The sequence below is a fragment of the Patagioenas fasciata genome, chromosome 9 (genome assembly GCF_037038585.1).
Source record: "Patagioenas fasciata isolate bPatFas1 chromosome 9, bPatFas1.hap1, whole genome shotgun sequence".
Classification (NCBI taxonomy): Eukaryota; Metazoa; Chordata; class Aves; order Columbiformes; family Columbidae; genus Patagioenas; species Patagioenas fasciata.
The window spans coordinates 23,713,539-23,731,443 of record NC_092528.1 but is presented as its reverse complement, the minus strand read 5'-3'; the positions used below and the strand labels follow the sequence as shown (position 1 = coordinate 23,731,443).

The 17,905-nt window shown below is 41.8% G+C and overlaps 1 protein-coding gene across 4 annotated transcripts; it reads right to left on the bottom strand.

Moving 5' to 3' along the window:
- Positions 1–2: 2 nt before the first annotated feature.
- CAPN10 (calpain 10) lies at positions 3–13,447 on the bottom strand. 4 transcript variants are annotated; one of them, XM_065844351.2, is made up of 14 exons: positions 13,353–13,447; positions 12,752–13,115; positions 11,645–11,776; positions 11,163–11,359; positions 9,719–9,936; positions 9,029–9,170; positions 7,423–7,589; positions 6,565–6,848; positions 5,870–6,072; positions 3,696–3,748; positions 3,493–3,578; positions 2,244–2,440; positions 1,600–1,645; positions 3–815 (listed from the first exon to the last, which is right to left on the bottom strand). In XM_065844351.2, the coding sequence occupies exons 2-14, from the start codon at positions 12,893–12,895 to the stop codon at positions 786–788; spliced, it is 1,899 nt and encodes a 632-aa protein (XP_065700423.1). In that variant the 5' UTR covers positions 12,896–13,115; positions 13,353–13,447; the 3' UTR covers positions 3–785. The 4 variants fall into 4 exon arrangements, 3 of the variants coding, with proteins under 3 accessions (XP_065700423.1, XP_065700422.1, XP_065700424.1); XM_065844350.2 differs by having other exon boundaries at positions 3,493–3,748; XR_010651826.2 differs by lacking the exons at positions 3–815; positions 1,600–1,645; positions 2,244–2,440; positions 3,493–3,578 and adding an exon at positions 4,178–4,703.
- Positions 13,448–17,905: the final 4,458 nt, after the last annotated feature.

The window sequence follows — 17,905 nt, the reverse complement described above, 5'->3', positions numbered from 1 at the left end:
ACTTTTAACATTACTCCATTTTTATTGAGGAAAATATAACATCTAAAAAACCCTCCTTGAATAAGAAATACTTTTGAACAGAAATTAAGAAAAAGCTCTTAAACTTCGTCTTTTTTACACTGAGGACAGATCTTCCATAAAACACGTTCTTGCAGATTTACAAAAGCAGTTTCACCTGATAGTTCATAAACAAAAGTTTTCAAGTCACATTATTTTTTCCTTTCTTCTCAACCCACCATTTGCATGGTTCAGCAAAGGGCCCATGGTAAAGTGCTCAGCAGCATGACTGGCAGTGTAGGACACAAGCGTCAACTTTCTCTATTCCAGTGTATTTGGATGGTTCTTGAACCATCCTGAAAAACAAATACTCCAGTTTCTTTCTTTCCTCTAGGGTTACTCCTTTGGTCTCCTGAAGTTATTCTGTAAGATTGATATTTTTTAAAACTCTTTTTCCAAAAATGTTTCATATTTCATAATGCACATTTCTGGTTTTCTTCCCAAACCGTAGCTTGGGTTAACACATGCATGTGTTCTTCACCTTCACTTCTGAAGAACTGAGGTACATTATGAAGATTTGCTGTACAATGCCAGTTCTAAAATACACAGGAAGAACAAAAATTCGGAGTATAGGTGATTAAGGAGGTATTTTTACAAAAAAGTCATCGTAGACCTGACAGCTGGTACCAGTGAAGAACAGCCAGGCTAACAGTGTCTTTGTGCTGTTCCATTTAAAACTGACAACAGCAATCCAATGGCTCTTGAAATGACAGTGTGAGAATTCCAGGTCACCTTTTCATGACTGTTGTAAATGACATCTACAAGAAAATAAAAAATGCAGAAAAAAAGGCTATTTCATGAGTTAACTTTTTTGTTGAGAAAGTAAAGATATCTGTAAGGAACTAAGAGTAATACGGATCAAAGAAAGATTTAAAAACTAAGGCCAAAATAAAAGCTTTTCCTGTGAAACATCTTAAAAAGCTAAAATTCACAAATCCCATCACTTCAGTGATCAGAAATCACATAGACAAACCTTTGGAAAAAAACACTGACATCCCACTCTGCTGTGATGCACCCCTTAGAAATCAAGTCTTCACAATATTGTAATATCATTAGAATTTCTAAATAGCAATACGTAGGATCCCAAATTACTATCAAGGCCAATCAGATGGACGAAGGCTACAATATAAAATTAAAGCTAGCAGATCTATGGTGACACCTAGAGTGAAAACATCAAAGTATATCCAGATATGTAAAGAGTGTTTAAACTCTTGAAAGCAAATGTAGAAGTACAATCACCTACTCATCACCAATAGTGCAGTTTCTCACAGACATTACAGCAGAGGTGGGTACTGGGGAATGACCTGAGGGGGTAAATAGTCATACAAAAGCTTCTGTGTATCCGAGTGGTGTTAAAAAACAAATTTTGTTAGCTAAGAAATGCTATTTTTCTGGCTGAGAAACAAAAACCAAAGACTGTGAGTTTGCAGCAAGTAAATGAGACCATTTCAAGTCCAGTCCGGTGGTACGTGACTCTCAATAGTAATTAATACATAAGCCTTCTGCAACACTTTGGAAACAAATTAAAAATGTATCACTTACTTCTTGCAATACTTGTCCAAGTGTCTCCTGGCTGTGAATGTGCTTCCTGTTGAAAAGCCAAACCACACTTATTTCTGCACAAATCACTGGGTGGTTTTGTAAACATCAATCACTTTTCCCACCTCAAAAAGAGACAACTGTTACACTAGGCTTTGTTCCTTTCCCTTATGGAATTTGACGCAATTTTACATAATCTTACCACAATCTTATGGAATCCACAAACCTTGATTCAGACCTGTTGTTATTCAGGTCAGGAGCAATTACCTGGAATAAGGTCTGCTATTCATTGCATTCCTGTCAAAAACAACCCTGTTTATTAACAAGCTTAGCAGAATTCCAGCATAAATCCTAATATTCAGACATAGCTCAGAATTAATTGCTTCAGTGCCATCTTCTGTAGCACTAAATAGCTGCTATTCGGCAATTGATACAAGATGATTAACAAATGCTTCTTTTTTTAGCCATTTTTCCAACATATTCAAAGTGGTAAGCACTGCTTGCAAACACAACAGCAACACAATGACTCAAACCCAATGTTTTCTATGAGAAGTGAGAACACGTTACGACAGTTATTGTTTCCAAACATCCTGTAATACACGCACTAGAAATACTAGAAATGCAAACAGAAGGCGGCATATTTGTACCTGTCTATTTTGGTTGCTATGACCACTGTAAAACTGCCTTCCGTGTTGGGCAGGTACGTAGAAGGCACGATGACGTAGCTGCCCGCGGGGAGCTGGCACAGCCGGGTCACCTCCTGCGCGTGGCAGTGAGGGACACAGCTCACCAGCGGCTCCAGCTGCAGACAAGAAGTATGAGGCTTCCAGCTGCTGTCCGGCACCTGCAAAACGCAATGAAGCCATGCCCATCTTCTCTGACATTTCAGACTTCGCAGCGTTAAATTCCTGGTATACCAGAGTGTGGTATGTTCCATATCTATTCCCTTCCAAATACCTACTCTTCTATACAGAGCTATAGAAGAGAGAGATGGGAAGGCGTCCAAGAAAAACCCAGATGGCAGTATTAAGTACAGATAAATACTTCCTAGCATGTTTGTAGACAATTTATACAACCCACCACCCACATAGCTCAAAAGCTTTTTCTATTTTCTAACCTCACTCTTCCTTGCTGCAGCCTAATGCACTTGTTTTTCACCACAGACTGGGTCCTTCCTCTGTCTGGTGGTCTTTCCTGCAGTAAAAATTTGCATTAGGCTTCTCCTCAGTCTTCTATAGGCACGGAAAATGCCAATCTTTCTTCACATATTGCATCTTTGAAGCTACGTGATCACTCCTGATGCTCAACTCCAGACTTTCCACTTAAACAACACCCTTTTTGAAGCACGTTTTTCAAAAATAAAGCCAGCTTTCCCTGCAAAACAGTCACCTAATCAGAGGCTTCCCATCCTACATTTATGCAGCTGATCACTGGCACATACATGTAGAATGTGTATTTGTCCACACCAAACCATATCTCGTCTTGTTTCAGATCATCTGTTCAACATATCACGGCTTTCTGAATTCTAATCTTGTCTGCAGATCAAACATCACTTGCCAATGGACAAATAAATAATTATTAAAGATGAAGAAAATAGGTTTTCATTATGAATTACCAAAAAGGTCTGGTCCTCAGTCACCAAGACACTGAGAATTCTTTGCAAGTCCATCATTTCTAAAACTGATCTAGAACATCAGAAGGATTCAGTGGAACCAATGATCTGATTACTCTGCTGTGTAAGTCTGTAGTTACCCCGTATCTTCTGCAGGCGTTACATCACAGGATCAGCCTTTCTCCCAGAAGCAGCAAGTCCTTGGTCAGGTGGAAGAAGCACTGAACTGCCTGGCTGACCTTCCCCCTTGGCACATGAGCAACTGAACCGAGCAGGTGTCTTACCTGGAAAATATGGAAACCTATAGGACGGCACTTGCTATCCTGGCAGTGCTGACGCAGGGTGACTTTCACACTGCTTTTTCCTGGTCCTGCAGGAATGGAGAGGGGAAAGCTGGGATTGATGTGGAAGGAGGGGAAGTTCCTGCTGCCTCCAGCACTTTGCCCCTTTTTCCAGCATCCGTGCAGCTGCACCGTCTCCCATTCACCTGCTGGGAGCTCTTCACAGAGGGCAGCATCTCTGGGCGGTGGCTTTAGCTCGCTGTCAAACATAAGAGAGAAAAGAAACTAACATGTATGACACCTGTATGATTTCACAAAATCTAACCAACCACCTCACAAAAATGAACTACTAGCATTACATAAACTTACATGAATACAATTCCTCCAAACTTTCAGCGCAAAGAGAACTGTACAGCTCTAAGTTCCTTAATAATTCACAGAACTCCACAAGAACAACACAGCATATAAAAAGCACATACTAAAACCTTATCTGTTTATTGTACATTCCAGAAGTAATGCAGCTCACATACTTTTTCCTCAATATCCCTTGCGCTATTTGTCCTATTTGCAAGCAATACAGCTGACAGTGTCTTTGGAGTACACATGAGCATCTCAGTAAGTCCAAAGCATACACTGCATTCTGTTGTATATCTACTATGTCTTTAATCAGAAGAAACCATCATTTTACCTGCTGACTTGATCACTGTAATGTTGATCCTGTTTTGATCCTGGCCCAGCACTGCTTCTCACAGCCACATGTACAACTTGGTATAGGTTGTGCGACATTTGAAACCCTATTTCAGCACAACTTGAAACATTATCATCTATTGTAATTTCCAGTTTTCTAGTTGAGAATACACAACAGCTGTTGTGACGTTCTGCCATTGTCCATTCGTGACACACATCCAGGCTGGCCCCTCTGTTTCAGCTTGAGGAAGCGTTATATTTAAAAGCAATATTAGAAATTTTATCCTGTCACTGAAAGTGCAACATGTTCTACAGATGAAATATGTCCAGAAACCAAATATATTGCTGGTAAGAACAAAACTTTCACCCATACAGCAAAATTAGCCTCATGGTTTTGCAGACCTTTATTCAGTCTAAGACTTGATGCCACCTTGCTTCCAAATTCCGCAGAGTAAATGATTAATCGAGTATTCTGGCTTTGTAGCGTGATTTGCCAGCTTCTCTCCAAGGAGATACAAGTTGACAGTCTACTAACAGAATACAAAAAAGGATTCGAACAGCTTTTAAACATGTTGCCAACAGTATGTTTTGCCCCTGCATGGAGCTTACCTGGCACAAGCTCTTAGACAGCCTCAGATTTTTTCAGGTTTATTGGAAGAAGGTATAACTTTGCTGACTCCACACAACTACTCATAACCGTGCCTTCTGAAGCATTTACTTCAAGGCTATGGTCACCAACACAGAATTGTTCATAAATAATTGACTTTAAAGTGTTGAGGTACCTATGTAGTCTGCTACGGTTAAAAAAATTAAAAGTTATCAGAAGCTACTGGACGGACATTGCTGATATTTTCTGTTGGATAAGCGAGCTTTTTAAAACAGAAAGAAAATATTGTTTTAACTCTGTTACAAAAGTCTATTTTGTGTCACAAGTTATGAGGAAAGGTCAGCTAGAACACAATATGCAGTGATCCTTCCAAGAATTCTGTCATAATGCTGGTGAACTTCTTGAGGCCTCCACAGTTAAGAAGTTCAGCTGTATTGTCAGTGTTGAATGTTTTAAGTCAAAAACCAATTCTTCATTCAGCTAAAGAGGACAGAATAAATGCCAGTGCGATTTTCTGTACCTGCCCTGAAAAGATGAGCTGTGGGCCTTATGTCACCTGAGCCCACTGCTGTCACTCCATTTGCATTCAAATCTGTATTGCTCACCAATCACAATGTTTTATGTCACGAAATCTGTTAGTATGTTTTCCAGCATACATAATACACAGCTCTCCTTTTCTCTTGCTGATTACAGTAACAGCTGCTTTTAACTTCTGTGGTACATCTTCATTTTTTCCATATATTAAGAAAGAACTTCCACGTGTTGAGAAACATACTATGCAGAAACCTATTCAGTTCTTTTACAAAATACACACATTCTCAAAACGCTAAGCTGCAGTTTAGAGTCAAGATGCTCCTTGTGTGACTACTTCTGGCTGATATTTTAACAAAAGGTAGTAGCAGCTTAATGAAAAACAGAAACAAACACCAAACACAGAGGTAGAATGCTACTTACCTGAATTCAAAGACAAACCAATGCTGTTACTTGGTACTCTGCACAACCCTTCAAAACATTTTGAACATTTATACTTAGCGCTATACTTCGTATATGTTTATGTCAATGACAGAAATTTTGTTTTAAACCTACCTGAGAGATATCCTTCCCGTTGAAAACACACGAAGCAAGAAATTCCCCACTGCATCTTTCAGAAAAGTGCTGGGAACAACAAGATAAAAGCCAGGCGACAGGTCAGAGCACACATGCACTTCCCTGTCATAGGAATGGCAGACGGTACCTACAACCGGAGGAGCAGAGAGGGTCTTGGGAAGGTTAAATCGTTTCTTCTCCACCTAGAATAGATGCATAATGATGTGTGGTGTTTTAGGAAACATGGAGTTTTTAATAAAACTAAAAAAATAATAAAATATTGTTTAAAACATTTCTAAACGTGTACATTTACAAAAGGAAAGAAGTAAGGAGAGCATCAGCAGAAAAACTGAACATCAAAAAGGAATACAAAGAGTTAATATTCAGGGGCAGTAAATTTAGAAATAGTCATCAAATAATCAGCCTGGAAAGTCACACACTAGTTTGGAACAGTCCCAACAGTTCCACTACTTGGCACTCTATGATAAGAAGAAAGTACAAGTTGACTAACAGCTTGTGCAGACAGTAACCACACCGTGAGATAAACAGCATCATTCCGATGTAAATCAGATACATAAAGTATGTGAACAGTTGAATCACATCACTGCCGTAGGGAATGAATGATTTTACCCAGATGTTTCAGTAATGCTTTAAAACTTCTATTTGCAAAAAGAGAAATGTAATTCCCCTATTACCTTCCAGACATGCAATCCCACAGCCTGGTAATTCTTCCCCTGGATGCCTTCAGTCAAACACAGCTTTTCCTCTGCTAAATGAGCCAGATTTCTCCTTCTTCCAGCCCAGTCAGCTCTGTATTCCCGGTGTTTCTGCAGCAGAGCAATGCACACCTCGCTCTTTTCACAGACTCTCAGCCAGAACTTTGGGTTGGTGGGGAAGCTGCTGTTGTTACGGCAGCCACCTGCGGACTGGCCTCTCACCCAGGATCCAAAGAGATTCTGCGAGTGATACAGCACTTTCTCTAATAAAATAAGAAAAACATGGTGCAGATTTCAGACACCAGCAGCTACTTTATTTTATACAACAGACATATGGCAGAGATTCCCCAGCCCAAGAAAACATGCTGTCATAGCCCTGACACTTTCTCCAAGCAGATAGTCATGACCAAGGTTTTGAGAGGTATGAGAATTAATGTCACGATGGGTAATGGCAGATTGATGACATGATTTTTACAACAATAAACTGTTTCTAGAAATGTGAAGTTTATCTCCCATTGAAAAAAAAACCAACCACAAAACACCACAAGGCTGTCCAGAACAACAGTTTTCTAGACAGAAACCACTAATCTCTCAAGTAACTAATCTCTCTAGCAAGTAACTAGATTTCATAGAAATATCAGACTCCTCTCTAGAGATGTTCAGTTTCCTCTCGTCCCTCTGTTCTTCCCAGTAGAAACAGAAAAGGCCTGTGGCTCTAAAGGAGAGGGAAAGACTAAGAAAAACTATGGTCTAGTTGCAGCCATTTGCAATTCAAACCAGTCTTGCCCATTTGACATAACATTATTTGCACAAGCAAGATGTTTTCTCATAGCACACCTGTATAGAGGCTCTGCAGTTGTCCTTCCTCATTGACTGGAAAGCCCATGGTGACCTCATCAAATTCCCTGAAAAACTCCTCTTCATCAACCCAGAATTCCCCTTCTTGGATCTGGGAGAGCAGTTCCGAGGCAACTGCTGGATCCAGCCGGCTCCAGCCTTTACCGCTGCACATAAGACAAAGGTTAACATGTAGTTCTTGGCCCAATCAAGTTCCATAACAATGTTCTACCAAATATCCTATGGAGCAGGACAATAAGAAGAAGGGGTTTCTTTCATTTTATTGTCAAATACTTGCATTGAATATTTCCTGTATCCACATTGCTAGTCAATGAGAGAGATAAAGTATGAATTGTGACATATCAAAGAAAACTTAGAACCAGCCCAACACCCGACAGGACACAGCAGCACCTTTAGGTGAAATCGCTACTTTGCTTACAGTACGGTCAGTACGGTCCAAAGTGTGATGGCAGAATAAAGATTTTAACAGCTGTTAAAAATACTGACAAAAAAGTAAAACAAGCTGCACAGTGACTGTTCTGAAAGAATCTTAATGCTCTGTAGTGAACATCAAACCCCACCGTTTGTATGAAGCAGCCAGTTACTCCCATGAGTCTGCCAGCAAAGTCATGATCAACCAAGAAGTTAAACACCTCATTATTTAGGGCCCATTAAAAGCTGGTACTTTCACCATTTTCAATTGTTTTACTAACAGCAAAGAACAGTTCTGCACTTGAATAAAGCTGGGCTCTAAGGTCACTCAGTGGAATGTCATCCTCGTGCAACCACATGGCAACTTAGTGTTTGGCAAAGAAACTACAAGAGACCAACTGTATAACCAATTCTACCAAAAGCAAAAACTACCAACCCATCTTTTTAACTCAGAGAAAAAAAACCCATTTCTCTAAAATGTTTATTAACATGATCATATTGTTACCATATTTCAATGCTGAAAGCTTGCTCCTTGGGTCAAGAATGGTGTGTTCTTTCGTCTAGTCTAAATATGGCAACACTTGACAAAAGTAGTGTCTAGTAGTGTCTGAGAAGCATCTGCCCTTTCGTTCTTGTTACTTTGCTATATGAACTGCTCAACGTATTTCTGCAATTCCTTTAAAATAGGTTTCTTTATATCTAAATTAATATCTACTCTTCTTCATATCTAATTTAATATCTACTCTTCTTCATATCTACTTGATTCCAGCTTCTTCTACTCATATTAATCTCCACAAACTATAGCACACAAGCAAAAAACATAGGACTCCTTCCTTCTGCTATATTTTGTTTTATACATACTCCTTTGCTTGTGTTCTGCAACTGAGACAAGATCTAATAAAAAGTTGAATGAAGCCAAGTGACTACTTACAAGTCACAAACATCTTATGAACAAAGATACTTAGATCAACTGCAGAACAAAACAAAACAAAGCATACTGCAAAAATCAGACACAAAGTAAACCAACATCTTATGTTTATTTCTACAAGAAGATAACTGGAGGCTCTCTCCTCCGCTACAGACTATTAGCAGCATTCACCTTTGCATTAACAGTGTTTGCTTCGTGCTTCAGAACTTGCACAATTGATTTTCCAATGAAAATAAACCTGCTCACCCCTCACACCAGGGACCGCTCCAGCACCGCCTCCCCCAAGGGTTTCGGATTCGTAGTAGGAAGATTTCCCTGCCTGACGCTTCAGAAAGATTCAACACGTCTATCACAATAAAGGCATGAAATTCTCCTCGTTCACTTGCACCTGAATAGACAGAAAAGTATTTGAAAGAGAACAAAAGAACCTGTCCCATGTCTTACACAGAATGACACTGAGCTATACTATGAAAGAAGATGACTTTGAGCTAAGAGGAAAAGCTTTTAAAATCAGTGTTACAAACAGCATTAACAAACCCAGTTAATTTTAGTTGTGACTATATAAAAATAAAATAAATGACAATCTTAAAACATATTAACTGACTACTTGATCTCAAACATCTATAAATTCTCAGTGCCAGAATTCATTGGGGTTTTCAAGGGTTTTTTTCAGGTGTTTTATCAAGAGGTTTGGGGTTATGTTTCTTTTAGAGAACTGACCAAATTGGTATTAATATAAAACACACTTCTCAAAAGTATCCTCCATCCTGAACTCAACAACATCCTTAAATCTTTATTTATCCAAGGTTATATAAAATTGCACCATGACACTGGTGTGGTACTAGAATCAGCACTATGCATTGCCAGCTGACTTGTGCTCTGAACCCTGTTAAATCCAGACAATTACTTTCAAAATGTCTAGAACTTTGCTATCACCTTGTCTGGAATCGAGGACTGAGCAGCTTATTACACATTGTTCCTTCAGATTCATTAACCTCCTAAATACGGCTTTCTCCAAAACCGTGCCAGTCTTCTCTTTCTCCATGTTTCTTCCAGGGCCTTTCAGGGTCCATCTTTCAGCAATTCCTCCAGTCAGATCAACCAGAGCATCTGCCACCTGTCCTGCCCACAGCTGTTCGTAGGACCCATGCACTCTGTTATAAAGACAAAAAAAAGTATCTGTAAACAGCAGAACTAAAGAAACCCCACCCTACCCCATATCCCCAAGTAGGCAAAAGAAAGCACATACTGTTTTATTTACAGAATACAATAGCTAAAGAACGTCATTCCCATTCCATTGTTTGATGGGAAGTTGGTCACACTTCACGTCATCCTCTATAGAAACCACTCTAGTCTAGTACCAGTCGTTTGTACCTTAGTATTTGTGCACTACATCGTCTTTCATGATATACTAACTTCATTCTGTATGAATAAATAACATTGTTTCCTCTCCATCGATTATTCTTCGTTCACTCTGCACAAAAAGAGCAGGATGTCCTTCAACAACTTCAGCAAATCAAGAGACTGCCCTACCCGATGCAGTAAAGCAGAAGAAATCAAGACTATACTAGAATGATTGGACAAGATAAAACAATAAGACTCTACAGAAACAAACAAGAAAAGCACCTTCCAAACCTACAGAGAAGCTTTAATGTGCCACTGCTGCTTCACTATTTCTGCTCCACAGATCTACAGCTGAATAAATCTCTTCATATTTAAAGTCTCTTTCTGCCCTCTGCTGGCAACCACAACCTGTGGTCAGTTCTTTTGGACCATTGATGTCCATCTTACACTTGGTCTCTGGATTGCTTTGTCTATATGGGCAGCATTTGGAAGGATGTGGCATAAAACATAAAGTAGCTGCATTTTCAAATGCATGAACAATACGGTTGTTTCACCTCAAAATATGAACTATCCAATTAAGCAAAAACAGCAGCGGAACTCATACAACCAGAGCCTCAACTAGCAGAAACTTTATGTCCTTGCTTTCCATGAAAATGTTCACATGCTTTCTACTTTTATTTGTGCCCTCTGCCTCCCTAAAATGCTGCATTAGTAAAATATTTCCCTTTAATATAGTAGATGACCAACAGATAGTGACTTAATGAACATCATTTAAATCCAGACAATTCACTTCAGCTCTTAGTTTTCATCCTTGTTCTCTCCCTAATATTATCTTACCTCACACACAACTAGAAACACACCTTTTGGATCTACAGTTTAAAAAGCAACGACCAGTAAGGGAAAGCTTGCAGGGATTGTACTTTGTACTGAATAATACACAGATCTATGCCCAAAAGAGTCACATGTGAGAAGTCAGCAGAAGGTAGACAAGTACAGTACCTCCCTTTACTGCCCCTCAGTAACAGTGTTCACATACTTTGCATAAGCTTTTTCCAACAGTGGAAGCCAAAACAAATCCTCCGTCTGACATTGGGAAAAGCAGAGTTTCCCACCGAGGCAAGGCAAGCGATCGTCGATGGTCACGTCCACCCAGCGCCCAAACTGCCAAACCCGACAAGTGAAACAGCCTTGGTACGAATCATCTGCCCAGCTGGGCTGACCTGGGGGGATCACCTAGACAGCAAAAGCAAATGTCAAGACAAATAACGATTAAAAAAAGAAACACAACACAAAACACACACACACACAAAAAAACACAAGAAAAGAAACACCACAGTGAAAGAAGAGCTGAATATTAACCCTAATAGCCACAGAAAAAAAATCACAATAAAAACTGGAGGAAAACTAAGCAAAACAAAACTGATGTTCAGTTTTGAGGCCTGGGATTCAAGAGCAATACACAAACGTAAAGCAGGTGAACAAAACATCTGCAAGAGGAAGCAAGAAACTGCTCTGTACCTTATTCAGTAGGTATTTGCTCTTCTGCAAAGCTACACAGGCACACAGGAACCAGCAATCTCCCAAAATTCCTTGTTTCACTTGCACATCCTGCAGATTGTTGGGAAACAACCGAGGAGTAGAACAAATGTCCTAAAATTAAAAGAAAGGGAGTTAAAGCCAAATCCTGCATGATCGTTGAAGGTCTGTATGTCAGGGAATGGGAGAGCTCCAGACACCTCTCCCAAAATCAGGGAATTTTTACCTCCTGAACATTTCCTTTTCAGACCCAGCCTAAGCAAGCAGTAACCAATTACTGCCTTATGGCTATTTTTGCAGGTACTTTATGTGAGGTAAATCCAGTTCCCACGTGGATTTTACTACATAAATGTTATCACCAGATGCAATTTTAGCAGAGGCATTAATAAGTGAAAGAAACATAATTCACCAGCTCCTTGCCAGACACACGATCAGCTGTGACAGACAGATCTGATGCCACTCACATGGCACTGCACATCCCGAGTTACAAAAAACCTCCAAAATTAGCACAGGAGAAAAACCTTTTATAGGGCAAGTAAAAATAAATCACTTGGTAGCAAAAGAGGTGATTTCAAATGCAAGGTTCTAAACATTTAAACAGATCTGAAAGTCAGTTTTAAAATGATTCCTCTCTCACCTATAAACACTGCAAGAGATGGAAACTAATTGATCAGCCCTCAGTAATAATCAAGGTGTAAGGTACAAAAGCAGAAAGCTGCACACAGGGTTCGGTCAAGTCATTTGTTTGCCAATTCTGTCTGATAACCAATAACTCTCTCCCTGCTCTGCAGCCAGCCCCAGATGTGAGGCAGAAAAACATCATTATTTGCATAATGAAAAATATTTATAACAAAATATCTGAATTTCAACTAGTGTCATGAAATTCAAAAGTTCTATATCGGGATTTAAATGAAACCTACTTAAAAACTATAACACAGATACTGTTAACACCAACATACATTGATTTTATCACTTCTGCGTTTCTAAACGACAAAACCACTCAGAAGCAGCCCTCCAGTGCTAACTGCCATTTACCACCTTAAAGTCCCGTTCTGCCAAAATCACAGTCTTTCATACCTTAAAACTCACCTTCGGTCTCAGCCAAGATATCTGGCCTCTGAACTGGGCAAGTGGGGTGCAATGGTCAAAGAACAGAGAGGAGTCGCTGGCTGGAAACGTGGGGTCTGTGTACAGGTCTCTTTTCACCATAACGGGCTTTTTCTCTCCCAGCATTTTCAGCACAACCCGAGGCAGCTGCACCGGCCTTTTCCACGACTCTGTCCGCGCACCAGCGGAACAGCGGGAGCGTCACTCGGGAGCTGCAGCTGAGGCACCAGCAGCCGGGAGATCGATCCGGGAGCACAAAAGCTCCTCCCTCTGCCCGCGGAGCAGCCTGACCCACGGCATCGCCGGCTGCTGGCAGCACCTGGGGCCGCCCTGGAGGTTCCCGGCTCTGCTGGGAGAGAGCAAGGGGCTCAGAGACACCGACCCCCGGCAGCGCACGGAGCCCCTTCCCCGCCACACAGGCCCCGCCACCGCCACCCTTCCCTCACACCCACCTCCGACCAGGCACCCCCCGCGCACACCCCACCCACCCTGACACCCTTCGTGCCCCAACCAGCCACCCCACAGACGTGCCCCACAGACGTGCCCCACACCCTCTCCTTCCCGGCCCCGTCCACCCCCTCACCCCGGGTCCCGCCCCGCCGCCATGCCCGGCGCGGCCGTTCCCGCGGCAACGCCGCCACGCTCTCCCCGCCCCTTCAGGAAACAGACTGGGCCGGCTACCAATGAGATAGCGGCAGACAGACACGTGCTGCTCGCACCACCAATCGGCCGCTGGGGCCCGCAGAGCGGGGCGGGGCCATGTCCCAACGTGCCCCGCGGCTGTGGCCGCTCCCTGTGACCGGAGTGGCGGGAGCCGGGCCGGGGGTCTCCGGGCACTGCGGGTTCCCGAGCACGGGCGGGATCCCGCCCCAGGAACAGCTGGAGAAACGGGAAACTCTCCTGCTCGGAGCTGCAGGAGGAGGGAGGCGCAATGGTCACCTGAGCAGCTCTGAGAGGCTGAGGGAAACAAACCCAAACTCTATTGTCATGCAGATTGTGACACAGAAATCGTTGATCTTCACAAAGCGGTTTCCTGACATAATGGCAAAGGTCACATTTGCATACGGCTTATCACTAAATATTTGTCCAAGAGCTGAACTGACAAACACGTCAGTTCTCATCCTTTGACAGCTGCCACTGACTGGTGACATAGAATAGAAAAACGACATTAAAAAAATACTGTTTTGCTATAAAAAAAGAACAATGACAGATGGAGGCCCAGGCCCCCGGCAGCCTCCCCTCACTAAACCACTGTCATTCCCAGCTCTTTGGGCTGGCCAAGGCCGCTTTCCTGTTTGCATTTTGGCCTTTTCCATTAGCGTTTCTGGAGAAGTGCCAGTGGGGTCAGGCGAGCGGGCTGCAGAGCCAGTGTGGAGGACGTGATGTTCACCAAAAAAGCCGTTTTCACACTCACCTGTAACGGTGGGTTTGAGTCTAATGGCTGCACGACCTGGCCCTTGGGTGGAGAGGTTGTCTGAGCAAGAGAGATCCACAGAAAACACTGATCCGTTTATATCAGAAATAAACGCAGAAATCCTCCTCTCAAAGCTCCACCTTAGCAGAATGGAAATATTCGCGGTAACTGCCGAACCCGTCTGAGCACCGACTGATCAGAAAAACCTCCTCTGTCCCGGCTTATCCCCATTGTACAGGCAGGAGGCTTCTCCATGGCGTACAGCAAATGTAATCAACAAACAAGACTTTTCGCATTTTGAGCCTCCCAGGAGCAAAGGAAACGTTGCCATCGAATAAGGACCTCTCTTGTCTACGGCTCATGCAAGAGCTGCAGCTGCAGGGGCTGCAAGTGGGCGAACACAGGACGGGGTTGTTGGGGAGGGAAAGGGAAGAAAAGAGCTCTGTCCCAGAACAGTGAGGCTCTCATCCCTGTGATTTCACCCTTGCTGCTTTCTTTAGGAAACAGCCATCACAGATCACAGCTGCATAAATTCCACTAAAGAACAGATTACAGAAAGGAGTATGAATGTTGAGCTCTAAGAGTGTAAATGTAGGAGATCCAATTTGGAACACTGAGCTACTTAAACATGTAGCAGTATTTATTTATGGTGCCATTAGAAGAAAGAGAAGGATGGACATTATCTGGGTCTCCAAGACATCGGACATGCTTCCCTTGCCCCCACTGCAAAGTCGGCAACAGGCAAACTCATCTGTTATGCAGCTGGCAATGTTTTTTTCTATTAACTTCAAACTCTGGAACAAAAGCAACAGAGAATTCTCTCCATTGCCTCTTGGAAATCCTGCTGGATCAAACTATTCCTAAAGACAGAACCACAGGTCTATTTATACAGCAAGTCTTGAAGAGGATATTCTAAGACAAAATGGCACTTGCCTTTTAGTCAATCTCAGTGCACTTCACAGAGGTGCTTCATATTTCGTTCAAAAAGAGGAAAGCAGACACCAAGGTGCTGGGGCTGGTTGCTGTAGAAATTTAAACAGTTAAAAATATTTTTGCATCCAGTTAAACAGCCAGCTCATTTCCATGTGAATGAAGACTATCTTTTGACAGAGTAGTATTTGATAATTTCATTATCCTTTTCCAGTTTTGGCGTCTCATCAGCCTCATGTTTGCTTTTGTCTCCAGCTCCAGATGGCTCAAGGATAGGGAGATGGGTAAAAGCGATCCAAGTAATAGTGGTTGGGTGTAACATGTGTGTTTGTTTCTGCAAACTCTGACACACAGAAGCTGTGCAAGTTGCACAGGGAAGTTCTTGCAATTCATTGGATCCTGATCCCAGGTTTAGGAAGGCACAGGCTTAGTCCCTGCAACTCCACTAGGCTGACAGTGGTCAGAGCTGCATCAGAGGAACAGCACAGAACATCATTTTGCTGAAGGGAAATTTTGGAGGGAATACCTGGGGTTTATGCTCAGAAAAGCATGGTATGAAAGAAGTCTCTGACGGTTTTCATCAGCCAGCCGGAAGCAGCCTGGTATCACAGTGCTCTCTTCAGCTACTGGGAAGACAGAGTCAATCTTCTTCCAGAAAAAGAGTGGCTCAGCCTGAGGAAGACTCCTGCTGCTGCATAAAGATCTCCCTGCCCTCCTTACCTGAGGCACAGCTCCCAACCTCCATGCTGGCTACCACAGCACAAAAGGTGGTACAAGATGCCAAGATTAAAACTGTGCACAAAGATTATGCTTCCCTAACTCATACACAAAATGTCAACCAGTTATGATTACTTGGCTTAATCCCAGTGACACTTTCCACCAAATCACGGGAGCATGAAGATCAACCCATGTCCTCCCCTTTCCCATCACCTCCCACCCTTCCTCAAAACCCTGCATCTCCATAACTTCCTTTTGGAAAAGGATCAAAGGCTGTGAAATACCCATTAATGCCATTTCTTATCTCTCTTCCTTGTGAGGCACAGAGTGCGCTATGGTCAACATAATCCTAATTCTCTTGACAAGAAATCAGAGGTGTAAGACTTGAGTTGTCCAGTGCAGAAGGTGCACACACATAGATGAGGGGAGGTGTTCACAGAGGCTCAATCATTTAATGCAACCAGCCAGTGCAGAATGAAAAGAAAGTCACCTCCAGAGTATGAAAAACTATTCTCTACACCCCTTTATCTGGAAAAGAAAGGGCTGCCATGTCCATGGAAGGCATGATCTAACTGGTGCCCAAATTACTACAGTAATTAGTGAAAAAAACAAGATAAATCCACAATATTAATTTAAAAAGTCTTTTTAAGTTGGTGCAGAATACACAGCAGCATTTGAGGTACTTTTTGAGAAATAATGTGCAGTTCTGGCAATCTCCACTTTAAAAGGATGCTGAAACATCATGCTCCACCGTGAACAAAAGCAACACATGAACTGTGGAAAACATACCTTGCAAGGACCAAACAACTCAAGCTGTTTTTTCCAAGAATCAAGGGGTACTTACATGGTATGGAGGTTAATCACAGTAAGCAGTTTATGTTTCACAAACCAACCAGAAGCTTCCAGAGCTGGAAGCTGAAATTAGACAAATCCAAACTAGAAATTAGGTATGCAGTTTTAGAAGTGTATCTACTCAAAAGCTACAACAAATTACCTGGGGCTTCAACAAAGTTAGTGTCATTTAAACTGAGTCCTCACAAAAGAAAAGTAGTTCTGTGTCTTAGAGGATAGTGGCTTAATAAATCTCACACTGTGATTTCTACCGTGATTTAGTTTATAAACAAAGTCTGATGTTGTGGTCATAATGACTTTAAGCTTCTATCAATATATAGTAAAAAGCGTGAAAACAAGTGTTCTAAGTGTTGACTGTACTGCGTTGTTTTATCTTTGCACAAACACAAACAGGGAGAACAGACTGAAGAGGTGCACTTGACCTAAGTGAATTGTGCTATCAGTACAGATGTACAGAAGGTCCTGAATTATCCAAAAAGGCAACGGCCAAGGTCACTGCAGTGAGAGAACACGAGAAAATCTTGGTTAAATGAGAATGTTTGGGGTGTTTGCTAGAATTGTTCTCGGTTGATGGAGTGCGTGGTTACAATGATGCAATGTAAATTACTGATACAAGTTTAACAGAGAAATATGTGTAGCAAAAAGATATATATATACTGAATGTACTAACCAATTTTTTAGCATTTCATAGCCACATTAAGTCAGTAATATTCTATTTTATTAAAGGATTTGGCTCTTCAGAACTTTTCCACAAATTATATTCCTGGATCCCATGTCACCCTGCTCACGGCTGCGATGAAATAATGCAATAACTTTCATTTGCAAAATAACGAAGACAACCCTGTCTCTTGGTATCTGCTTAAATAAAACTGATTTGGTACTAATCTTACTTTAACACATCAGAAATGAATGTACCAAAGATAAGGCAAATAGGTAGTTTCTATTTAATCTCAGTCTAATTTTCCTGTCAATGTGAAGTCTACTACAAATCAAGGCAGAAAGTAGCCTGCAGCATTCATTTCATTTGCATCAACAAGAGGAAGGTTTATCTCCACAAACTTGCTGCCAGTTTTTTGCCTCTTCTGCACTTGTTGCTCACAGGAGGAGCAAAAGTACCTGAAGAAGGATGCTTGGAATGCTCTCAGTAAATCTTGCTTTGTTTCTGTGTTTCAGAGAACAAGTCTTACGAAAATAGTCATCTATGGGATCTCACAGGCATGAGA